Source organism: Botryllus schlosseri, chromosome 10 (assembly GCF_051294905.1).
Source record: "Botryllus schlosseri isolate E-star chromosome 10, Bs_hap1, whole genome shotgun sequence".
Taxonomy (NCBI): domain Eukaryota; kingdom Metazoa; phylum Chordata; class Ascidiacea; order Stolidobranchia; family Styelidae; genus Botryllus; species Botryllus schlosseri.
The window spans coordinates 11,693,281-11,720,061 of NC_137245.1; the positions used below are offsets into that span (position 1 = coordinate 11,693,281).

The window sequence follows — 26,781 nt, forward strand, 5'->3', positions numbered from 1 at the left end:
AGTGTTAGCCGAAAATATTCGGGCTCATTAAAATATGAATATACTAGTCGATTGTATAGTGAAGTTATGTACCTCGAAGAAGCAGATTTTCAAACACCTAATATCGCCTTGGCTGCCAACTCTACCAGTAAGAATTTCTACCAACACGTAAATCTGCATCACATTATTGTATTCGAACAGGACTCTGTTACATGTCTTATTCGTTTTCGACTGATATCGTATCACAAGATCACGCAGAAAGCTAGATTAAATGATATAAAGAGGATGTGTTTCGTCGTGATCGCGTCTTTTCTTGGTATTCCTGGATTGGCGCGGCAGTGAGCGTCCTTTCAGGAGCGAGTTGTCCACCGAAAACGGCAGTTGCTGGTGCTGCTGCGCTGGCGTGACCACTGCATGGCGCTCCATTTTCTGTAAAAGATCTTTCAATACTTGTATCTTGACATCATCTGCGTTGTCCCATGTCGGCTCATTCGCGTCGGCGACTGGAAGATCACTAGCATCAAGCGTCATTCTGAAGTTGGGGTTGATTTCATTGTTCGCTTTGTCGTAATAGAACTCGTATTCTTGCGCTCGCGCAGCGAAGCCGTCCATCGGTGGACTGTCTATTGGAACGATAATATGGTCATAAAAGCAATAAGATCTCGTCAAGGGATTCTTAATAACGAGCCACGCAAAGAGTATATTGAGACAGACCGCAGAGCCATTTCAAAAATTTATATGTTGTTGAAAAGTTTAATTATTCGTTTCACATTTAATCACATTCTTAGATTTGTTTCACTCAAGTAATTTTCGCGACCGACTCTCTTCTCCGTTACACGTCAGAGTAAATCTGTAATAGGGATTCGAGGTACACGAGGGATAACTAGGCGTGCACGTGTTTGACAGCTGTCAGGAAGAACACAAGAAGTATAAGCAATGTATATAGCCGACTAATCATGATTTCAAGAACGTCCCATAGTATTCGTGTGGCATATATGTGTAAAAAATCACTAATCCACGAATGACTTCGTCTGTTATTTGACTTCTATGGAAAGATAACGATACTATAATTTATACAATAGCGTTACAATGTGATATGTGCGTCTCTGCATGTAGCACAGTTTATTATGATCACGTTGATCCAGACGTGTTCAATAACGAAGTGCGTCTACTTCTTTGAATAACTCCAGCAAGTTTTCACTCCTTGCACCACTTGCACCACACAAGTATAGGATTGTTTTTAGAGTACTTTCACTTCTACGTGAAACATTTGTTGGCAAGATTTTTTCGTCATTATAAGTTTGATTTTGAAAACTATAAAGCAGTTTTTGGGTAACTTTGTATCGCTTTCATGAGTAAAATTGCCAGCGAATTCGCACGAAATAGATCCTTTAGGTTGCATTTATATTTGTAGCGCCATATCGCGTTCGTCTCGAATGATACATCTTATCTTATCAAATCGAGTTCCTTCCCCTACTCCACGCTCTATAGAAGTACTGAAGATGTAAGATGGGTAGTGCTAACGGTGTAATTAAGTATTATACGATACCATATATGGACAGCAAAACTGTTGTGGAATTACTTTACGTTTGTCACTGATTACGTGTGCTCGTTGATTGTTTTCGCATGTCTCTATACCAGTGGTTCCCAAACATATTCAGCTGGTGGCACACTAGAAAAATTCTAAAACGTTCGCGGCACACTTACAGGAGAAGAAAAGTTGCATTATTATTAATTATTTTCGCGTGTTAATGGGATTGTTTATAAAAACATATACGGCTGAAACGATGCTGCATTGTTGCCAAACATACGAACATTTCGTCGTCAATTTCAAAAGGCCTCTCTCGGTTACAATTATGTTCGTGCCATGTTCACATACAGGACCGAAACAGAATTCTGTTGTGTCAACCACTCTGAAAAAAACCTTGATCACGGATCCCCATAGGGTGTTCAACTTAACTTACCCCTTTCTTCTACGAGTGATTTCATCACTTTACTTTATACATGCGATTCACAACACACACACACACACACACACACACACACTCATGTGTGTTGCGATATCGAAGAAGGCCCAAAATTTTTTCCCGAATGACCATCAATTATAGGTGCCTAAATGACTGGCGCAGAATGTTCCTGTCCTGGCAACGACTATATAATTGTGCTTACTTATGCACCCATCAAGGAATAGGATTTGAAAGCAGACAGTAACAGAAGTATTTTTGCATTTATGCTCATGATTTGCGGAAGGATTTCTTGGTTATCAAGTTGATTCAACAATTATTTTCCAAAATCACCAAAAATTTCGCGGCACACCTCAGAATCTGTGGTGGCACATAGTTTATGAATCACTGCTCGATTCCTTCGTTAGTTATTTCGTGTGTTGTAGTTCTGTTAAGGTTTGGTCGTGAATAAACGCGGTCGCAACTTGTACCGCATCGCCTTAGCTGTGTTTAGTAGGCCTATATGATTACGGAATAGCTTTAGAGCTGTGTTTCCCAAACTTATTTCAGCTAGCGCTCCCCGGACTACGAATAAAGTGTTCGCCCCCCCAACCTCACACTCATTCCTGAACTTCACCTTCATTAGATATACCACTATACCAAGGAGGGATAAATTTTAAGCAATCAATTTGGAGGATATTTTCGTGAAGCCAGCGATATCGCTTCGCGAAACCTGAACGCCATCCACCTCGACGTGCAGCAAGAAGCTTTCAAATACTTCGTACTTACTCACAATGAACTACGATTTCTAGGGATTCTGTCGACTGCTGAATTTGTCCATTGAAGGACGCGACAACATCGCAAGTAACAATGAACTTTTCGAGTACAGCTGATGGAATAGACCGACGCCCAGATCGACCGTCAACTAATCATGTTGAATCGATTTTGCATTTCTTTACTGTGCATTTTTCTACCTTTTTACCAATCGTTATAACACAGAACAACAGTTTACGTGTAAATCTATATCGCTCCATTTGTTCGCAGCCCCATATACCGCTCAATTTATCACCGTCGCCCAAATCGCCCAGTTCATTCTCAGCGCCCCCTTCAGGCTCGCCAACGCCCCAGAGGGCGCCATCGCACACTTTGGAAATCACTGCTTTAGAAAAACACAACTAAAACTTACCGCATCGATACTTAATGTATCCTTGTGGTTGGCCATGTATCGATAGGTTTTTACAAATTTGTCTCGAATCCTTATTACGTCTGTCGAATCCACTTTGACTCGCTGTAAGGAAAGTCATATATTTAGTAGGGATGGTGTGAACGTGATAGGTTTACGTTCGCGTTCTGATTGTGAACCTCTGGGATTTGAAGGTTCGTGTTCACCAACGAATCGTGCTAGGTACTAGGGATGGTGTGAACGTGAGGTTCGCGTTCGCGTTCTGTGTGTGAACCTCGGAAATTTGGAGGTTCGCGTTCACAACAGAACCTTGGTAGGTTCTGCACTGTGAACCTTTTTTCATATATTACAATTTTCACTTCATTATAACATCTTTGGTTCAAATTTATTGCATTTCAACTACGGGCCAATCTATGCATGGCGCTGACAGCATAAACCATCAACACTGAACAAGCATGCACGTTGACATTCTGAAAAATTTTACTTGCTTTGTTGCAAAAGTTTGCTCGAAATATCCAGCCTTCCGTTTATGAATATTCAGTGACTCTCTGCTGTGAGCTTGACCCGCAATCACACAATATCAAGAGCGAAATACACTACATGTAGTCAGCGAATGATGCTTATTCAAGCAATCAATGAGATTGATATCGTTTTCTGATGTAAAAAGCTAGCAAGCGTGCGGGGTCAATCTTGAAATACAGGGTTGAAATTAGCAATGTGACGTCATGAGGTTCACGTTCGCGTTCACACAGAACCTTTCAAAAAGGTTCGCGTTCACACGAACCTGAACCTTTCAGAGGTTCACACCATCCCTACTAGGTACTGCAATGTGAACCTTTTTCATGTAATACAATTTTTTCATGCCATTATACCGTCTTTCGTCACAATTCTTTGCATTTAACCTTCGGACCACTCTCCGCATGGCGCTGTCAGCATGAAAAGAAATTAAGCGCTAAACGAGCATGCACCATGCCGATTTCAAAAATTATTTGCTCGAAAGCTTGCTCGGAATATTCAGCTTGCCGTTTTTCAATCTTTAGTGACTCTCTGCTGTGAGCTTTGTCCGCAATCACGCAATAGCAAGAACGTAACACACTGCATGTGTGGCAGCCGTGCTCTATACTGCCCCTTACGTCAGTTGTAGTATTATCGCATCGTGCTTTCACTTCCTCTTTTGCCTCTGGCCGCTTCGGCGGACAGACGTATAATAAAAGCTCTGCAGCAGTTGTTGAATCGTGTGTGATCAACTACAGACGGAGGTCTGCTACAATGGCGAGCACGCTAAAAACGTTACTTCATTAATTTGGCTGCAAGTCTGAAGATTCCTGGACAGTAACGGTATGCTGAAAGTTGGCGGAAATTCGATTACGGCATTGGCTATTTGAACCGGTTGAAGAAGCAGTTTTGCATCGATATGAGAAGTTTGAAGACTTGACTGATGGCTTCACTTCGTAATGACTGTTTCACTGGCGGAACTGATGTGAGCGCGCGTGGAGGGGATGGAGCTTGTGACTCTCCCGGTCCGATGTCATGAAGAGGGGATGGAGCATGTGACTCTCCCGTTGATGTGGCGCGGCGTTGTTAGGGTTTTAGTTTAGGGAATTGTTCACTGATGTTAGTTTAGGGTTAGTGTTCTGCTAATGTGATGCGGTCATGCGGATGTTTGCGATTTTGTTGGTGATTTTGAACTTGTCGGTTTTGATGTTGCTGTTTTTTTTTTATTGTAGTTTGTGAGAATGCTTTTATAGGCACTTCTCAAGTTTGATGGGGAATAGTGTGGCAGCCGTGCTCTATACTGCCCCTTACGTCAGTTGTAGTATTATCGCATCGTGCTTTCACTTCCTCTTTTGCCTCTGGCCGCTTTGGCGGACAGACGTATAATAAAAGCTCTGCAGCAGTTGTTGAATCGTGTGTGATCAACTACAGACGGAGGTCTGCTACACATGTAGGAAGTCCGAGGTCGACTTCAGAGTTCGTATACCTAAGTGTTCGAGGTTAGGCCTAATCTAGGCTCCTCCTCGACACCTCATCCGCGTATGCGGAGTCGTACAAAAAGCCTGGAAGTGTACCGTACTACAAGTCGGCAGTTGCGGAATAAAAATGAAGAATATCGGCCTGGTGTAAATGACCATAGTAGTCGCCAAACACCTTGAATATCTCAAAACAAACAAACAAGTCCGTGAATTGTGCTTAGTCAACCAATCAGGTATTTCCATCAACGAATTTGATCTAAATAATGCATCGATATCAAATGTAAAGACCTGTATGTTGGCTATACTGTATAACTTGATTTTGAGATAATATCCAGCGCAAGTATAGCAACCTGTGACCGGTCTAGCCAAGCCCTCGTCGAGTTTGCGGGCAAATCGATTTTATGGAATTATTATAGCATTTAATTGTTTCAGTTGATACATTAGGTGACGTTTAAAAAGTCAGCATGTACTTCAGCTTTGTGGTATAATATGGCCTGCGAATCGTCGCTAGGTATCAGGTACATTAATATATTACTTCACGGAAATGTAGGGTTGGAATTAGCAAGATGATGTCACGTGACGTCATAGGTTCGCGTTCGCGATCACACGAGCCAGAACCTTTCAGGGGTTCACATCATCCCTAATATTTAGTGCACGCAAGCAGACATGGGGTAACCACGATTTTTAATATAATCGATTACCGCTATCACTGCATTTTGAATAATCGGACTCGAAATGGATTACAATTTAAATTATCCAAAGTAATCTTAATAGATTATTCTGCTTGTACATTGTATAATCGATGCCTTTATGCAGCGCTGGTCATAGTCAATGTACTAACTGTTGGTGCTCAAGTAGAAGAAGAGTCTTATATTTCTACTCAATTACAAGTATGGAAGTAGCGATATCCAAGACATCTCAAAACTGTTGAAAATGATGATTTTCATATTACTTGAGACACTGTTAAATTGTTGTGTGTGTGTACGACGTGTATTCTTGTCTACTCTACGGTAATGATTCATTTTGAAAGTGTTTTGGTTTCTCGGGTGCGTTCTAGTTAATGTTATTCATGCTCGGTTATAATTGGTTTTAAACCAACTCCTCAAGTGGTAGTACGATACCTCGCTCGATGTATGCGCAGGTCTCATGTATTATATTTTGCTATGTGTGTGAATTGAATTGATATTAACAAGCGTAAGAAACGACCTCAAGCCGTAGACAAGACGGTACAGATTCAGAATTTCGTCAAAACCTACTTCCAGTCATCTTGATTGTGATTTTTGTGAATGAAATTCCTTGGATTTCAACTTCCCATCACTCTCTGAATCACGTCCGTAGAAAGAACAGAAATTGAACAAAAATATATAAGGTCAGCTTTGTATGGTCATTGGTCATAAATTATACTATATTGGAAACTTCTGCTAAACATATCACGCTGTTCTGGTTTTGAATAATGATGCCTACATAACTCGTTTCGTTCACCCCCCGTGCTTGGCATAGTAATCTATGTCTGTTGAGACTATTGTGGTCTGTGGCGAGCACTGCAAATTATACAAAAATAGTATACATGCATATACATACATAGTAACATATAGTTGTAAAGTGTAGCTTTGACTTCTCATGTTCGCCCTAAAACGAATAGACTGACCCCTAAGGTGCCGACGGACCCCAGGTTAATAACCCCTGCAGTAAAGTCTCTTCGTCATCATGAGTGGCATATTAAGATTGGCACCAACCGTAGGCATATTCTGATTGATTACAATCATTATTGCTCTTTCTTACATATTTTTTACAGAGAGGTTTGTTGACAAAGGGAACTGGAACTGCACTTTCCAATGCTATTCCAATCTAACCGAAAGTTCAAGAATTTGTATCTGTATTTCTCTAGTTCCAATATGCTAATCTAATGATGTATTATTTATCTTTCTGTAGATATATGAATGCTATATAGATATGCACAATTGCACACGCAGGGATGTAGACAGGAGTATGTGCAGCTCAAGTGCCATCATGTAGAACAGTGGTCGGGAACCTTTTTCGTCCGAAGAGTCATATTGATCGTATATTTTCCATTCCAACTTCCAAAGAGCCATACCATCGATCAACTACTACGTCACAATTGAAAAATCGTGACGTCATGGTAGCGCAAATCCGAAATCTCTACATGGGATTCGTCGTTTGCACCGTATTTTCTCTGTAAAAACTTCTTTTGCAAGTTCTATATTTCTAATTGTATTGCACTGAAAGGCATATGATATTTTTCGAAGCTTGAGACAATTACCATTTAGATTTTTAACAGACGTAGACAACCAGTATGAATCTACTTGTTACACGCCTTTTACAGGTAATGCGTCTTTTGGTGTTGCTAGCAGAGGTGGTCAAAGTAGTCAAGAAGACTACTCAAGTAGAAGTAGAAGTAGCGACGAAAAAATCTACTCAAGTATGAGTAGAAGTACTTCTTCCATAAGCAACCCAAAACTACTTGAAGTAGAAGTAGAAATTCCTGACTAAAAATCTACTCAAGTAAGTAAGTAGTTGTGAAAACGATCGTAATTCGTTCGCGTGGATTGTCCAAAGCTGCAAATTGAGCTATGTGAAAAGTGCCGAGCTTGATTCATATTGATGCATACCTGGAGGTATCCAATTTTCGACAGCATAAGCATTCGTCCGGATTATGGAATTAAAATGATAGTATGGATATGGAAATGCGACACCAATCCTATGTTTACTCGAGCAGCACGTTTTAGAAAATATCATGGTATGGGGCACTCCCCCATATTTTAAGGCCCGTAGTTTAGTCGAAGAGCAATACGGAGAAGTTGTATAGGATACGGTGTAAACAGTTTGCGAGATTAGTAAACGGTAATAAAAAATATGGTGGATCGTAAAAATGCCATATTGTGTAGCTTTATTTCTGGAAATTAAAGGCATTACTACACTTGCTTTTATACTTCAACATGTATGTTATCCAGACCAAAGAACTGATATCAATTAGAACTCAAAGTATATGATGATGGGAATGGAAAATGAAATATACATACTACTTCTAAAAGCGGAAAATGTATTTCATGTCTTTAGTCCAGAAAGTTTCAAAGGTGGTATGATAAAACAGCTCTTAAACTAAAAAAGTCTCACAGCCCCGTTTTACAGATTAGGACACGCCATGGACTGTTAGATTACGATATGATAAGTAGATGCTGAACATCAGTTTCAAACGTTATGATGAGCCATATATACTGTGATGAAATATTTCATATGGACGAAGGGCGACAATGCGGTGTGAACGCCAACCAGCTACCTAAATTATATTCACCGATACGTTCGTGAAATAATACTGGTTACTCCGTATTTACTGAGCGCGAAGCGCGAGGAAAATTCTGGACTTTACTAAACTTTTATGAAAACTAAATGTTGATACTCCGCGAAAACAGGCCCGAAATTCCTCAGGCTATCTTCCTGATCGGAGCATTAAACTACTTCTACTTGACAAACTGAAAATAGCGAAAAGTAAGTAAGTAGATCACAAAATATTACGAAGTAGAAGTAGCGAAAATCAGATCTACTTGAGTAAGTAACAGAAGTAGAGGAAAACTACTTGAGTACTTCGAAAAAGTAGAAGTACTTCGTTACTGACCACCTCTGGTTGCTAGGTATTCCTGATCGCTCTGTAGTCTGATTACGGTTAAGCTTCATACAAAATTTGAGACGTTCGTCAGCTATACGAGATCGTAGGTTCGTCTTGATGCTATTCTTAAATGCGAGGACCCATGATGACATACCTAGCTGGAGCCAAACATGGTCACTACAGTAGTATACATGCCCACTGTAATTTGTGATACGTCGGTGAGGTGGGGTCAGGGGAGACAAGTGCGGCAGTGCCTCACCTGTTTACTAGATTTTGAACATTTTTACTACCAAAATCACACAAATTGCCTATTTATTGCTCGAAATTAAAGCGTGAAAGGAAAAGTAAGGCATAGGTGAGGCACGGTCGGGCGATGCCGTACCCGTGACAGCGCAATTGATCGTATGTATCAAATAATTTATAATAACCGGTATCAATCGAATGTAATTGGGGCTCTGATTCCGATCCGACTTCTCAATTTCCAAGGTATTCGGTGGTGACAAAACGTTGTGCCACACGCCCACATTTTAACAGCGACTACAAAGCTACTTTATCAATCAAGAACGTGGATAGCTATGGCGTTGTTTGTAATTTCAATTTGCATTTGTGAATGTCACTTCCACGGTACCCTACGTACCCACGGTAGCCCTAAATACGCCACTATATTAACCTCTCAAAGACACTTTAAACTGCCACGAGAATAATTACACTGGTTGTGCTGAAGATTTAATGACAATAGTTGCTGCACTATTGATAAATTAGGCACAAAAATAGAAATTTCGCCAAGAGCCATATCTTATGCCTAAAAGAGCCATACATGGCTCGCGAGCCATAGGTTCCCGACCACTGATGTAGAACAGTGGTTCTCAACCTTTTGTATCCACGGTCCACAAATATGTGGTCGTGTCTTGAAAATTCACACCTTCGATATGTTTAACGAGTGCCGAAAATCCATTTCCATAAAGGTAGGTGGCGACGAATGTAATATTAACGCCTGACGAACCCGACGACAGCTTTGAGCACGATCGCAACATACATGCCACCAAAATTTGGAAGTAGATTTCTCAAAGAAGTTATCACGCCCAGACTAGTCATTTCTATATAACAGCTCATCTTGAAGATATTTTGGAATTAGTTGTTATATAGGACCTATCACAGAAGCAAATGGATTCCGTGATGAGGTTTTCATCCCCTTTTTTGAGACATACTAGAAAAAACTATTTTCAACAAACCTCAACCAACCATCTTCAAACAGCAATATGTTTGTATCAGTAGCCTATTGGCAATTTGGAAATTAAAATGAGATTACACAGTAAGATATTTAATCTCATACGGCCATTCTGTTGATGTGCTTACTGAAGCATTAGCAGTTTTGAAGCGAATTTGCTTCGTGATTTCCCTAATTTAAAAAAGTTACAAATTGGTTATCAACAGTTATTTTGCAAATTTAGAGGTTTTGCGGACCCCCGGTCGAGAACCACTGATCTAAAATGTGGATTAGGTCACTTCGGCGTCAACGTATTTTCGAACGTCGCTATGACTCACATGAACCAGGACCTTTTAGGGCAGGGCCGGCCAACCCGTGGCCCGCGGGCCACATGTGGCCCGCGAGACAGTTTTGAGAGGCCCGCGAGGTAATTTGCAAAATTAGTAATATTATCAAAATTGGATTGCACAGATTGTGAACTTGCAAGGCCAACCAAAAATTTGATTAGTCTGGCCGCAACTCTTGAGATTTGATGAATAAAATATCAGTTCCGACGCATTGGCAGATCCATGAGCCATTAACATTTTGGTAGATCTTCGTACACTACAATAAAGCAGAATACTTTGCGATAGATTTATCATATGTAAAATTTAATACACGCTTCGCGCAACATGTTGTCATTCGATTTCTTGCTTTTAATATTGTTAACCCTTTGTGAAAATGAAAGAACGCCTAATGTATCAGATGGAGTGTAACTATATTCGCGATTACGAGACAAAGTGTCATTCAACATATGCGACCTTGCGTTTGCGCTTGCAGAAAGACCGTCGACTATGAAACCTAGGCCCAAAATGATTGACGCATGTTGGTCAAAGCTTCCGATATCGATATGTCCAGGCGCCGAATAGTCCATTCCTTGCAAACTGAGCCCAGCGATATACAGCAGGCCCGCAATGTAGTCAAGTGACAATATTATTGACCTATGAACTTCGAAAAAATTTTGCGCTTCGCGCGGCTAGTGGCCCGCGCAATAGTTCGTCAATCAAATGTGGCCCTTTGGCTGAAAAGGTTGGCCACCCCTGTTTTAGGGGCTCACACCATCTCTATTAGGGATCAATAATCTAATTGTCTAGTTCTAATCTGACCCATGGGCGATTGGAATGTAAGCAGCCCCTAAAACCCCTTTCCACACTGCAAGAAATTCTTTGGTCACTGATCAATATCGTTTAATGATCTCCAGTAAATGAACACTGCTCCGGCTTTGTAATTCACACATTATTTAATCCTGTTTTGGGGATTAAATCCACAATATCAATTATTTAGGGTGATGTCAACAATAGCCTTTTCATATTTATGCATCGTCAGCTACTATAATGCAATTCACACGATTGATTTGTCACCAGAGTATCATTTACAGTCATTCTATCCTTAATATTACGTTTTGCCGGTTCCCACAGCGAATTATCTACCCAAAACAGTATATATTTCGCTGTCTGTCTGCATAGATTTCCCATATCCATGCACCCAAGAGGATTTTAATCCTTCTCTTGTGAATTCAAACTCCTTTTAGAATATCACTAACTGAAATTATACTTCTGAGTCACGCAAAAAAAAAGAAATCGCACATGCATCGGTAAGTGACTTAATAAAAAATACATCGTCGAGACAAAAATATGAAGACATATTTTATTGACGGGACTGAGTTTGTATAATTCACTATACTTGCCTTCAGAACAAATCGGTATTTACCATATAGAATTATAGCCAGCACAGCGTTTCAGTGCTTGATATTGAAGGTATAATATTCGTCTTGTTTGTCAAAACTTTGTCGAATCGGAATCATTATGGAATTTGGGTAAGCGATATTCATCGCCTTTACAAGTTTATTCATCGCATCTTATAATCACCAGGCAAATGCGGTTGAAATCGCAGTTCTTATCGTTTTGAAGGTGTGTTCGCTCTGCACTGCATTGGGAAGCACAATGTCTGTTTATAGAATTTAACAACACCATAGTTATAGATCGAATCGAGTGCGGACATTAGTAACTACTTACACAAATTGCTCATAGATGTATGGCCTGAGGATCCAGGAATATTTGACACTTTCTTTTTACTATTTTTATTATAACTCAGCTGACAGTGTACAAAGAAATTCATCATGGCCGCCGCCAATAATGGGAAAATAATGAAGGATTACAAACGTATGTATATTGTATATGTAGCACCCACCGAACGCTGAATTAAGTAAGTAAGTTTTTACTGTTACTATAAGCCACTGGTTTCTAAAATTTTTAGACCGCAACCCAAATCTGAGTTTTATTGACATCTCGCGACCAAAGCGTGACACGTCAACATGAATGCATTTGAGTGTCAGTGTGCTACGTATGGTTACATTTGAAACAAACGGTGTTTTAAAACACTTTGTTAAAACATGTTACAGTGATTTTACCCAATGCCTTTTAAAAAATTGTTTTTTTCGAAACGTTGTATAATTAAGGCATAGTTGTGTGAATACTGTCGAAAAACAGGTAGAATGAGCCTACGGACGATTTGCGTCCAACATAGTCGACAATTGCGTTGTGGAGTGGGTGGAACCTTCGAAATCGTCGTCGGTTCAGCAGTTATAGCAAGTAGATACAGATTTTTAGTTCGGTAAGGGCGTGCTGATGATGACCGACGACCGTAATGCTGCAAAACGATGCAGTCCTTGTTAAAGGTATTTTTGTTCTGTTTATGACAGTGGTCGGAGGTCCTTTTCGTCGAAGGAGCCATATTTACCCAATATTTCCAATCGTCTATGTCAATCCACTGTGACGTCACAAATTGAGATTCGTGACGCCATCACCACAAACAAAAAACACAATAAAAACATGTTTACACTAGGGCCTTGTTTTAAACATGTTTGTTTTAAATTGATTTTTGTTTTAAACGCAACCCTACACTGTAAATTCACAGCGTTGAATGAGACACAACATTGTGCATAGGTATATACAATATTTAGCTGACACATATTATTGGCTGAGATCTGACATCGAGAATCCGCCATGTTGTGTGCACGTCCACACATCATCAGTGAATGTCATAAGATGTGGGTTAATGCTCATATGATGTGTCTATGAGCTCACATGCATATCAGTATAGTCATTCCGGACAAATTTCCTGTGGTGTCAAACATTCATACCGGATATCAATTGAGAGGAAGTTGGAGAGGTCGCTTGCTAATCTTCACTCTGAAACTTCACGAGGTTACTATTGACGTGATATATCATCCCAGGCAGCCTAAAGCGTGGTAATATTGATACACGTCGAAAAGCCTCGCAAAATGTGATTTGATCGGTATGTCCTAAGCTATAGATTTTTCTTCAGGCTGCAGCGTTTGATTAACAATATTATTAAAGTTATAAATAACCAAGATTATAACCGACAGTGGTACCGGGCTTCAAGCAAATAGGTTGGTGATCAGATTTTATGGTCGTGCTGTACCAATACCTGACTGACGACTCGCTGTCTTGAGGTTTGCTCTGACCTGCCTTTACATACCTACGATAGTCACGTTAATCCTTATAGCTAATCGCTTGTTACTCATTTCAGTTTATTATAAACAAATTATCAGATCAACATACTAAGAGATTGCGATAAAATAAAAGGTTGATCATATTATTTCCCTACCGAACTTACTGAAGAAATTTGTCATACAAATATGTATGAAACACCCCGACGTTGAACAGTTTACTCGTATCGGGTATCGCTGTCATTGCCAACAGTATAGCAATCATTCAGTTTTTAGTAGTACCCTTTGTATTTTATCATTGATGAACTGTCTCTTCTTTACGCATGACTTACTGAGTCACGTGACTGTATGACGCAATCCTGAGACAATCCATCGTTACCACGCAGGACCAAAGTGAGTGAGATATACCGTGAATCTGTCGGTCTTCGTTACGTGAATCTAAATAGCATATAGCGAGGGAATGGAGATGTTTTTAGTTCAAAACGGAATGGAGAGGGAGCACATTGATTTACTGCAAGGTAATTCGTTTATGTAAATTTTCAACATCATCTGTAAATAATGTTATGTTCATGTTATCGAGTTTCAAATACAGCACCAGCGCCCAGCGGTATGAGTAGATATAAATTACCTATTTTCCATCTAGCAGCTTGATGCGCCTTAAGAGCAGACCATGAAAATGGGAGCTAATGCTGTTCAATAATTTCATCTGAAGATATCATAATAGACCTAGTGATGAAACCTCATTTGCAGATGAAGTTATGTAGGCTACATCTTTCTTTGCACTTGACCTGTTTCAATTACTTAATATGGTTTGGTAGAATGTCTAATGGAAAGTGTTGGTTGTGCCCTTCTATCGGAACTACCGATTTGCTGTCTACACATTTACTGTCACAGACAACATCCGAGTGTCATTATGTCATGGAGGATATGTGGCATAGTGTATTCAAAATATGAAGATCTCTGTAGCCATTGTAAAAGGAGACACAAAAATATGAATACACTGGACTTGTTTTGCTATGAAGCACCGTCTTCTCTTGACTATGACCTACTGCCCGAATCCTATCCGAATTCAATATATTGAAGTGCATTCATGATCAAATGCTTTTCAGTATTACTACTCGAAAAAGCTGTCGCAAAAGTTGAGGAATCTCCGACAAAAGACAAAGGCATCTGGTACGTCTTCATGGAGAGCGCATGCTTTGTGTCCAGGCTCATCAGGTGATTAGGATGATTGTTATTCCTTTTTTTATAATTTATATGTTTCATGTTATTCAAAAGGTCACCCTAATATAACGATTGAAGATGCCAGGGTGCAGTTGGAAACAGAGTTCAACAGACCTGGCGCCAATTGGCTGAATGTCATCACTCTCATGAAGTACACTCATCACAACAGACGTAATCAGTTGAAGGTGCTAGAATTTGGTGGCGTTGCTAAAATTTTGAAGAGCTTTCCAATGCTGCAAGATATTAGACTGGTGAGTTCTTTCGTTCCTTACAGATGACTTCAATATGCTGTCATAATCTCGAAAATCAGTAAAATGAAATTGTTTGTGTGCCTCGGCAAATTAAGCAATTATATTGCCTATGTATCTTCCTATTGCATTAATATACACTGTTTTCCTATTACACAACATGTGTACAGTGTACACTGTACCAGGCTTGGACAACGAGTAGATTTTCAGCTCTTCCAAATTGAATTAGATTAGAATTAAAGCGCAGTTTTTTCCAAATTAGATTACAATTAGAATTACTCAATTTGCAAGAACTTGAAAAATGACAGAAATTATGAATGACAAGGGAATCCAGCCAAATTCAAGCTTAGTTCATAGGAACGAGCATGAGATTGGTTAGCGTCTGTGCACCATAGCTGAAAAGTTGGGCGTGATGTTGCATGAGACGGATATTTTTGTTAGCTCACTACCAAATACCATAGTCAATTAGGCATTTTCAGAAGAACTATGAATATGATCAGAATTGAAAGAATATGGAAACATATAACTAATATTTTAAAATGAATAATATGGATGAATTTACTTACTCTAACTAACCTGTTTATGTGAGATACATATTCATGACTAACAGCTCTAAGTAATGCATTGTTATTCCCAATAGATCAGACATGAGTTTCAACTGCTTGTTGATAGAAGTGTTGAAGAAATGCATGAGGAGTACATGGAAATGCTTCTCACTCTTGATAAAGTTTTTGGAGAGCAGACTGATCAAGAGGTTGGTATTATGTTAGATAATAACAGTGCTACAGTCATAGACGCCGACTTTTATTTTTCCATGGGGTGGCGGCAGAAGCGTAGCCAGGGGGTGTCGAAATCCCTCTTTTTGAAACGCAAAACAACGATCTTTTGAAATGACCATTCTGACTCTAATATTCAGTTGCAATTCAACAAGTCGTATTATCGGTGTTACGCGGGGCGGTGACCAATTAGCGATATTCGTCTGTGCACGCATATCGCACAATGCTACGCGACACGATTTCCCGCTGAAATATTTTAAAGGGGCATTGTGCTCTAAAAATGATGTGGTCTCAAATTGTTGGTAAAAACGAACAAAAATTATTGGCCGCAGCCATTTCCTTCAGAACGCCACCGTAATGGAGCTGCAATTTATTGAAATTTCTACAAGACCAGCTGCCGCGGCTGCTTAACCCGTTACATGGCACGATATCTTCACCGTCGCACTTGCTCGACGCGATTAGGCAGTCACGCTGAGAACGAATTTTAGATAGTTGTCAGCCGATGTTATGAATGGAATGTGTCCAAGTTTCGTTCTCTGTGTGATTGCCTTATCGCGTCGAGCAAGTGCGACGATGAAGACATCGTGCTATGTAACGGGTTAAGCAGCCGCGGCAGCTGGTCTTGTAGAAATTTCAATAAATTGCAGCTCCATTACGGTGGCGTTCTGAAGGAAATGGCCGCCGCCAAAAATTTTTGTTCGTTGTTATCTTCAATTTGAGACCACATCATTTTTAGGGCGCAGTGCCCCTTTAAACGCGGCTTGCGGCCCTCATTGATGCAAATAATGCATTTTAATTTGTAGAAGGTGTATTTGTTCATCAAATCGCGACACGAGATGGTGTTTCTCTGAGCGCGCGATGAAATCTACGTTTCTAGCGATGAGGTCGAATTTGTACATCTAATAAGGAAATCAGCATAGAATGTTGTCGTTCAAACTAATTGCATAAATTAAGAATCTGCGCCATCGAGAATCTCGTGTTGCATCAATTTTTGACAACGTAATTCAACCCAGTGTACTGCACAATGCGCAGTATTAATAATAAATCAAACACTGACAAGTGACACCGAGGGAATACGAGTGCTTAAAGCAGACAAGAATTAGAAGTCTTCAGATGATAGCAAACTAGATAGCGCGCATCTAATCAGTAATAAGTAATCACAACTTGCGTACAGCGCCAATGCCCAAACTTGCATTTATCTGAAATGGAATGTGATGGCTGGAATGGAAACTTTTTAATTGCAGGAATGTTCCTCATCTGTCTATTGTGGTTCTTATTAGTCCTATTAGTCCTTCACCTGTCTATTATGATTCTAATTGTTCGCAGGGAAATGAAGACGATGAAATTCATATCCGGCTCGAACTGCAGAAGGCTTTCGAATAGACAAGAAAATAAAGTCGAACCATGGTTTGAGTGCGATATGTCTTTGTCAGGTAAGATTTGCTACCAGTCTAGTATGGATCTGCTTCAGTTAAGATATACATAGAAGTTCTATAAAATAGAATCCTTATATATGATCAAAATTCTTGAGCCGTCCAAAACGAAGGTATATTTTGCTATGCTAAACACTGCGCTCGACGTAATGGAGCTGCAAAATTTCGTATTAAGACCAACTGACGTGGCTACGCGTCATCGATTCTTAACCCGTTGCGAAAATATGCGATGGTGAAGTTAACGCACTGAAAACGCGGAAGCTCGAGCGTAAAGGGTCTTATGCAAACTTCATTTAATTTATGTTTATCATATTTAGGAATCGGGAAAGGAGGATTTTCACACTAACAGTACTGGAGTTGCCAAAAAGGAAGACATTTGGGCGTCCTAGGACGACAATTTCAAAAACCTGAAAAAGGAGGACAAATCCTCCTAAAGGAGGTCGTATGTTAGCGCTAATTTAATTGCAGCACCATTACGGTGGCTTTCTGAAGACCATGTCTGCAGCAAATCTTTTTCGACCTGCGAGTTGATTTGAGACCACAACCTTTTTATAGCGCAGTGCCTCTCTAAGATTAAGCAGCTAACAAGTCATGATCGAACGAGGTCCGAGGTTCATTGGTACCCCTTAAAATTCGGATGATGTAGAGAAATTTATGCATCTGAACACAATTGGTGCATCAAACAATGCTTCAATTTATAATCGAATAATATAACAACTTATAATCAATTTGCCCTTTGGAGCTAAGCTTGTTAACGGTGCACTGCCCTCTAAAAACTATGTGGTCTCCAATTCAAGGGCGAAACGAGAAAATTTTTCAGCCATTTTCTTATGAACGCCACCGTAATGGAGCTGCAATTTATTGAATTTTCCACAGGGGAATCATACTCTAGCAGTCACGCAGAAATCGAACTTTATATAGTTGTCAGCCGATGCTATGAAGGAAATATGTCGTACACGCCCTATGTCCCAAAAAAAAGAGTACACTAGGCCCCATTTTGACATAAATCTCCTGACTGAACATATTCCGTTGAACGCGGTATCTAAACCATCTTTACGTGTACGACATATTTCCTTCATAATAACATCGGCTGACGACGATATAAAGTTCGATTTCTGCGTGACTGCTGTTGATGGAGCATGATTCTGATGTAGAAAATTCAATAAATTGCAGCTTCTTTACGGTGGCGTTCTGAAGAAAATGGCTGCGGCCTAAAAAAATTTCTCGTTTCGCCCTTCAATTTGAGACGACATGATTTTTAGAGTGCAATGCCCCTTTAAACTATTCGCCGATTCAACTACACTTAAATATTTAGTATGAGAAGCAGTGTCGTATCCAAGTCACAAGGCTCCGAGTCACAACTCAATCTCGCTTTTTATAGGATTGACTCGAGTCAAGTCGAGTCATTTTCAATTCAACCAGTCAAGTCCAAGTCAACAAGTAGAGGTTCGAGTCCGATTCATGGTGTTATGACTAGAGCCCGACCGATTATCGGTTCGCCTATAATATCGAGTCGATGTTTCGCTTTGAAAGAATTATCGGTTTCGGCCATTGGAGCTGAAAAAATATTGGCTATTTTCGTGACGTCACAACATGAGGGTAGGAAGTCGGTGAACTATAATTCTTGACCGCTAGACTGAGAATGTTGCTATATTTCGTATAGATTACACTTTCAAAGTGCCCAGATGCATCCTTTCTAGTCTATTTCATGGTCAAGTATGACAGTGGCTGTAAAGTTGTTCAAATAAATGCTCTGAAGTTTTGAAAATGCGCCTTTTGAGGTAGATTCTCCTTATTTCAATATCGGTTGAATACATCGGTGAAGATGTTAGATATCGGTTTTATCGGTATCGGCTCCAAATCCAATATCGGTCGGACTCTAGTTATGACTTGACTGCTCAAGTTTCCAGTTGAAGTCCTGTTAAACCCTCTTTTTGTTTGTTGATATCGAATGGTTCGCATTTATAATACACTAATTTTCCTTACTTTTAGTAGTTTCTGGTAGCATTTTAAAGTGCCAGCACCAATAGAAGAAATGCCAATAGTGTGGTTATTTTAGTATTCTTCGAAATTACGATGAAATGTCTTTCTTGGCCATCTGAGTCTCGAGTCATATGACTTCCTTCGAGTCATGCGTAATGACTCAAGTCGAGTCAATACACAGATTGTGTCGAATCGAGTCATTTTTGTGTTTTGAGAAAATGACTCGAGTCGTGAGAAATTCATTACTCGAGTCATTACATCCCTGATGAGAAGTCTCCTATAAGCATTTCTAGCTGAAGTTAGTCATGTGCTCTGGATCTGCACGTGAATATTTAGCAAAATATTTAAAAGCTAACATGTTGTTTTCATTCCAGGCACATACAGTCGATTTACCAACTTCAAGGTTGACTCCTCCATCTTTTGATTGCACGTCATGAGAATGGAGATGAACAATCGTGGATGGCGGCCAATGGCATCACCATCAAGCACAGATCCGAAAACCAAAGAAGACCGTTTGAGATGATAATTGATCTCCTAGCATGCTACTATTCATGGGATCTTAGTTATCCTAAGGTCTTTCAAATAATGCCATTCATTCAACGTGTCCTTCTTGGTGATAAAAATTCGGGATTTCAGTCGAACAAGTTTGTCATTCTTGGAAAAAATATCAAAATGCCCAGCAATCGATTGAAAAAATGTAGGGTAATTAATCTCTCTTGCTCCAAGTACTTGTGCTGTGAGTACTGCTTTTGTTTGGTATAGAATGTACCTGTACATAGTGGATTTTGTTATTTTTTGCATTTGCAAAATGATTTGTCTTTTTTGTGGCTAGACTTTTGCTATGCTTTCAATTAGTAAACTTTTCGTTGTTAGTGGCACTGTACATTAGGGCTGTTCCAAAATAACATACTGTTGAGCCAAAATTGGTTTACTGTGGTTTTTTGGCAATCAATCATTTGATCATGAAACTAGTCAATATGTGAGAAACAATATTTATTGACGACATTACGGTACATACACCTTGCTTTCGTTCCGAATCCAGTTCTTTTATACTGTTAATACTGTTAAATAGTATATTAATATTGAAATGAACCCGAATATTTTCGGTCGACACTCGCCAGCAAATCTAGTAGAGAATTGGAAAGAACATTGTATATCAACAATCGTATCACAAAGAGAAAGCATTCAATCCCCTATTCCCAGCTGGTACACGAACTCCTGTTGACAGAGTTTCGGCTGGTGTATTTTATATCTTATCAAAATACACCAGCCGAAACTCATACACCAGCCGAAACTCAGTCAACAGAAGGAGTTCGTGTACCACCTGTATGGGAATAGTGCATTGAACGCTCACTCTCTCGAAATTTCATGCTGGTGAAGGCATATTTTTAGATACGATTGTTGATTTACAATGTTCTTTCCAATTCTCCACTAGTTGCTGACGATTACATCTGACGAGTGTCATCCGAAAATATTTGGGTTCATTTAAATATGAACTTATACTATTCAATTGTGTATTGAAGTTCTGTACCTACAAGAAGCTCTGTTATTACTGTATAAAATCCTGTCTTATTGTGTCAAAAAATTGTTATGTTTTCAATTTGTATTGTCATATTTAATGGCAACTTACACTGTTTCTTTTATTGCACATTCTACAACCGATTCTTTTGAAATAAAATATTTTTTCGATAAGAGCATGTGGGTGGAGGTTTTTCAGGTACATAATTTCGAGCTCTGCAGCGATAGGTACGGACATGCCACTTCAGACCACACAATATTATGACATACATCGCTACCACACAATGTGGCATCTAAAAAAAAATTCGAATATTGTATGTTTTTTAGGTGCATAAATGCACGCGTTTAAGCTTACAGTGTAGTGCTACGCATACGGTCATGTATGAAATGGAGAAGGTGCAGAGAACCAGTTGTACACGACGTAGTTCTATGAAGCATGCGTGACGCACGCGATTTCAATTCGGGGTGCATCATTCTTCTCTGCAGGAAGAGATTATTCGATGCTGACATTTTGAAGTCCGGACGTATGGATGTAGAAGGTTTTGGTCAACTGGCGACGGTCACTTTGGGCCAGGATTATATCGCCGCCGATCTTTTTGGCACCGCACTTTGCCCGTTTGCATGTTGGCAAAGACATCATGTCTTCATTTATCCCAGAACGGAAAGTTTCGGCCCAGAAACACCTATGTCCAATAGCAGCATGTCCACCAGCTGCATGCCATTAGGATTAGACTATATAGCAGGCGCGGGCAGCATACGGCCCGCGGACAGTTTTCCGTCTTAGTTGATAGTGTGACGCGCCGGACGGTGTCTGGTCAATACCGAGAAAACCATTACCGAGAATGGACACCACCGAGAATGGACTTTACCGAGAATGCAATGTATGCAATGCAGGCATGTTATGCATATATACAGGTCGTGTGCTTGTGCATGACGGCTTTGCCACATTCGGTGTCGATTCTCAGATATAAATTTCTCGACAACGCCTTCTCAGTAAGCAAGTAGTGGGGAATCTCGGCAGACTAGGGCCGCGGGAGTTCTATACCAATACAGAGAAAACCAATACCGAGAATGGACATTACCGAGAACGCGTGCGAGAGTGGAGCTTACGCGTAAGTTCGTAGAAGCGAGTAGGGCTGGGCATAATGATTCGAGTACTCGAATCTGAATCGAGTATTAATTTTGATGATTCGAGTCGAGTAGTAAAACACGATTTTTTCGAGTACTGAAATTATACGCTCCTCGTAACTGAAACGTAATTTACTAACGAAAATTATAGTTTTGATGCTAATTTTCACTGAGGAAGCCTTGAAACCTTGATTGGCCGTGTCGCAGCATACGAGTCATAGTACAAAGCTACGAAAGTTACTGGAAATAACACATTTCCGAAGTCATGATCGATCCACAACATTGTTAAGAAGTGCAATGAAATCAATATGGTAGGAAAAATACCAAAGTATCTTTAATGTGATGGATAACATGCGTTATGTTGTTTGTGGTGGCATAAAAGGTACATATTTGAATTTCAACATAGTATATGCTGTTGTGACGTCATAATGAGTGATACTCGATGCTCGCAGCTATCCTGCTAGGCCAGGGGTGGGCAAACTTTTCAGCTCGTGGGCCGCATTTAACATCTGAATTGATTCGCGGGCCGCACAATCGTAAAATCGTGATTATAAGCCAAAACGCAAGCTTTTATTCGATTCTATAAAGCTGTGGTTTTTAAACCATTTTGACTGCGACCCAAATCCGAGTTTCAGTGGCAACTCGCGACCCAAGCCTCACACATCAAATCGTATGGATTTTTACTGTAACTGTGCTACATTTTACGGGCATGTGTATGATAGAGAACCTGCAGACACCATTCGCATACGCAATGTAGCTCTGTGGAACATGTTTGGCATACGCGATTTCAAATTAAAGCGATAGATATGACCACGGGTCGAATTTGTACTGACTTTCTGCTCAGACTATTCGGTACCAACCATTTCGTCGACCGTACATACCAATATCGAAGGTTGTTGTATGTGGGGTTTATGGTGCTTAACTACTATATCGAAGGTATTAGCCAACCAGCAACGGTCATTTTGGTTTTATCGCCGGCAATTTCTTGGCACCATACTTCACCTATCGATATGCTGGCTATCCTGTCGCGGTAGGGGTCGGCCTCGCAAGTCCTCTCTCTCATAGTTGCACACCCCTACACTAAAGCATCCTATCGCTCCCCGCCAGTGTTTTTCAGAGAAACCATGGTGCATGGGACAAACTTATGGTGGATTGAAACCTACACAAAGGTCGGCACATTTTTATGATCAAGCCAAGTTGTTGCGATAACTTTTCTACGCGTCTCGCTGATTGGCCTACAGTAGTTAAAAGAAATTCAACAAATATTACATATTAAAAGATCGCTCAGATGCCATCGCGACCCATAATTTCAGGACCCCCGATATAAATTAACCGAATAGGTGCAGATGATACATATGCATTGATATGAATGTATATTAAAACAATTTAAATGTTGATTTGATGATAACACACACGCGTCAGAAACGTTACCGGGATTTTAAAAACTGTCCATTCTGAACCAATTCGTCAAAACTAGCGATTAAAGAAGGTTGTGCTGATTCTTAAGATATGGTGGAAATTTGAATATGTGAGCAACGATCGGCTTATAGATATTTGGTTCTGCGGCTGGTCAAACTTCAGAACACACAATTCTGACACCTACATGTTACCTTTAAATGAGTTTCCGAATGCAGCTTACTCACTGTATTCAACTTGCCCTTTTCACGTTCTTTTGTGAGGACGACATCAACACAATTTAGTATTGTCTCAAACATAATTCCGTTGATTTATTTTGCACCTCATAATTTGATAAATTGGGCCTATAATTCGGATGTTTGGATTCAAATGGTGTTTTGAAATGCAGCAACGAATCCACTACAATAATGTTATATTATGGCAAGTATAAGGCTATTACAAGTTGCGTTACCATCGACGCCGGAACGGAACTAGGTCCACTTATAAGTTGATTCTTTATTGATTGCAGCAGCATTCATCGTAATCTTTCCGTTTTTTATATTGTTTGGACTACTCATAATGGATGAGTTGAGACCGATGTTATGAATGATTTGCAACTAAATGCGCATATGTGGAGGACGAATCTACCAAACACACGCACGAATCGTGTTTTTTTCAAGTACAGCACTGAAAGTTCTGCTCTAAAATCACAATTTTGATCTGAACTCAATCATTTCCGTTTTGGTTATTTAGCAACCGAAGCATTCCAAAATGCGTCGGCCCCTAGGTTGGGCTATTCTACTAACAATAAAATAGGAAAATGCAACATTAAGATTATAACTTAATCAATTTAATGATAAAATGTATTTAAAAAAGTTCAATCAAGTTGGTCTAGTAATTTGATTTTTAGTGCACATTTTTATCAATATTGGTATCACGTTTCTCGATGCCTTCGCGGGCCGCACAAAATGTTGTGGCGGGCCGCATGCGGCCCGCGGGCCGTAGTTTGCCCACCCCTGTGCTAGGCGCTCAGCAATCACGGATAGCATGGAGGAGAAAAAAAAACGGGGGCGCAGACTAGATGACCTCATGGGGCCGTATCGCAACTCCGTCGCCAAAAGCATCTCGATGGTGCAGGCGAGAAAGAATATCATATCTCTCTCTCTCTCTCGACTCGACTCGAAGCATAATACGTGATTCAGAATCGAATCACTCAGGTACTCGATTTTGCCCAGCCCTAGAAGCGAGAAGACTTGCATTATCGGCATTTACGATGTACTCGACCCTAATGAATTGATATATTGGTAAATTTGGGGTACCGCGCTTATCGAATGTCTTAAAATCTTAATTAAGGATTGCACCATGTGTTGATTGGTCAGAGCGAAGCAGACATGGCGGCGCCTGTATGACAATGGTGTTCTCAAATCCACATTATCTTCGTCATTATCGGCGAGAAATGGCTTTGAAATGACATTGCTGTCGTTACAATACATTCATTACATCCGGTTTATTCCTTGTATATGGGGATAAATGGGCGAATAATATATCGATTCAGCTATCCGGCCCACCAAGTATTTAACTTTCCTACATCCGGCCCGCCGACTGGAGAAGTTGCCCGCCCCTGCTATATATCATCCCAACGGTCTCTGGTGGCGTTAAATGACACCAGGAATATACCGTTATTTCACAGTTGCGCAAGTTAGATTCATTTCTGTAAATTATGCGTATTAAAAAAAAAACTATGGTGTGCGACAGTTACGGCCTCACCCTCGCTCAGATGCGGTCGCGACCAAAATTCATACCCTCGGCGACCCATAGTTAAAGAACTCCGCTATAAGCAAATAAAACGGATACGCTTGCTTAATTCTTATATCTGGATTCTTAACAAAAATTCCTTACCTGGCATGCCGTGAACCTGTAGAAGTCCTATAATGCCAGTCACAGCCATGATCACTCTCGTTGCTACGCTAAAAGGAATCATCTTCATCCCCGGTGAATAAACAAATTCTATTCGATATCGTGGCTCTGAGACTGCAAAATACGAACGGTACATACGTATCAGTGCCTTTATGCCTATAAACATATCCCGTGAAGATTTCTGTGAATTTCCTGGTAGCGCATAAGGAACGCTAGCAAGCATTTTTTCTCACAATAGAAGTATTACTCCGACCGATGTGGTATTCTATTGCGGAAATTCGTTGCACCCTAAAATATTTATTAAGTCTTTGCGAATGCTGATCCTCCTTGCTTGACACCACCAGAAACTGCTGCAAAAACACTACCAGTAACTATAAACTGCTAGGATTTATGTGCTTGACGTTGTATATGATGAGTGATGCATTGCGGGTTACAGGACTTGAAAAATTGTGTGATTGCGAAGCATACGGGATGTCGCTAAACGTGAGGAAGTTGTTACTATATACTGTAGAGACACTAATGACCGCGTAAACATATAAGCCACATTTCATCATCATTGGTTTATTAGCAATTTTATCAGTTCAATACACCACAAAAAAATGCGATACAATGAAAAGACAGGAAGGTGTCGAAGCGACAAGGAGCAGTCTATGGAATCTGACACCCACCTTGGTTTTTGCAGGTGATGTGAGAATAATTTATTGCCGCAGAGAAAAGGGGAAAAGCGGATAAGGGGAATTCCACCACGAGTCCCGTACTTGTTGTTTATTTTACCTACCTCTTTCTGGTATCGTTAGAATACCTGCATATTTAACGAAAATAATAAAACTAATGATGGCATTTTATATTCATAACATAGGATATTCAGTCAGGACTACTTCACTATAAATCAGGAACTCAACCATATTGGTGTTGGTCGCACGAAAATATACTTGCAATTTTCCAACCATCAATCTTTTTCTACTTTAAATTGTTGTATTTTCCTGTTATTATTTCCTATTGATACAGCACTTGTCACTAATATTGCCAATGTACCGCTGATAAATATGCGCTTCTAAATTTCGGCACCAGATTACCCGCAATACTTCTGCTTTTGGGGATGTTATTCACGAAATCTGATGTTGAAATGATATCTCATCGTGTTCCGAATCAAGGTAACGTCCAGAAATATTTGCTACCATTCGGAATCCCCGCCTCCAGCTCATGAGGGATGTAGTACCACGTCAAAATCACGCGCCCCTTTATATATGCGAGAGATCACCCTTTGCGGTATTATGTAAACGCGATGGCGGCGAAAAAATTCCGAGAATCGTTAGCGACAATTGCGCGAGACTCCAATACGCAACACGAGCGCAATACGAAAATGGACTTATGCACACACGTGGTCATTTCGACATCCTACTATCTATTCGTTGCATCGCATTGTACATTGTTCAATTCAATTCAAATTATTGCATCAAATTTCATCATTTCAATGCACCACAAGGCTGCGATACAATGAAAGATGTGTCGAAACGACTTGGAGTTGTCTTCGGTATCAGAATTCTACCTGGCCTAGGCGAAGCAGCTGCCGACTCGTAGCACGGCCCACTTCTAGGCTTTTTAAGACACCGCTTACACTGATGATATGGCGAGGAGGAGCCTAGATAAACCTACCGCACTTAGGTAGAAATTCTGGAGTCGATCTCAGTCGGACCCGAACCAGCAACCCATCGGTGTTGCAGCTGTGATACCACTA

General features: G+C 40.2%; 1 protein-coding gene and 2 long non-coding RNA genes across 4 annotated transcripts in view; 2 read left to right on the forward strand and 1 right to left on the reverse strand.

The window, feature by feature from the left end:
• Positions 1–26,781, forward strand: part of LOC145448503 (uncharacterized) — a 224,735-nt gene that overhangs the window by 25,551 nt on the left and 172,403 nt on the right. The gene's annotated exons all lie outside the window — the stretch shown is intronic.
• LOC145449070 (uncharacterized) lies at positions 149–25,239 on the reverse strand. Of its 2 annotated transcripts, XM_080327538.1 has the most exons (3): positions 25,026–25,222; positions 3,109–3,210; positions 149–602 (listed from the first exon to the last, which is right to left on the reverse strand). In XM_080327538.1, exons 1-3 carry the CDS (start codon positions 25,207–25,209, stop codon positions 247–249), a joined length of 642 nt encoding a protein of 213 aa, XP_080183664.1. In that variant the 5' UTR covers positions 25,210–25,222; the 3' UTR covers positions 149–246. The 2 variants fall into 2 exon arrangements, with proteins under 2 accessions (XP_080183664.1, XP_080183665.1); XM_080327539.1 differs by lacking the exon at positions 3,109–3,210 and having other exon boundaries at positions 25,026–25,239.
• On the forward strand, positions 13,800–20,777 carry LOC145448794 (uncharacterized). The gene is made up of 6 exons (XR_013918026.1): positions 13,800–13,939; positions 14,531–14,639; positions 14,700–14,896; positions 15,534–15,647; positions 16,996–17,102; positions 19,460–20,777. It is a non-coding gene; the product is annotated as an uncharacterized LOC145448794 (long non-coding RNA).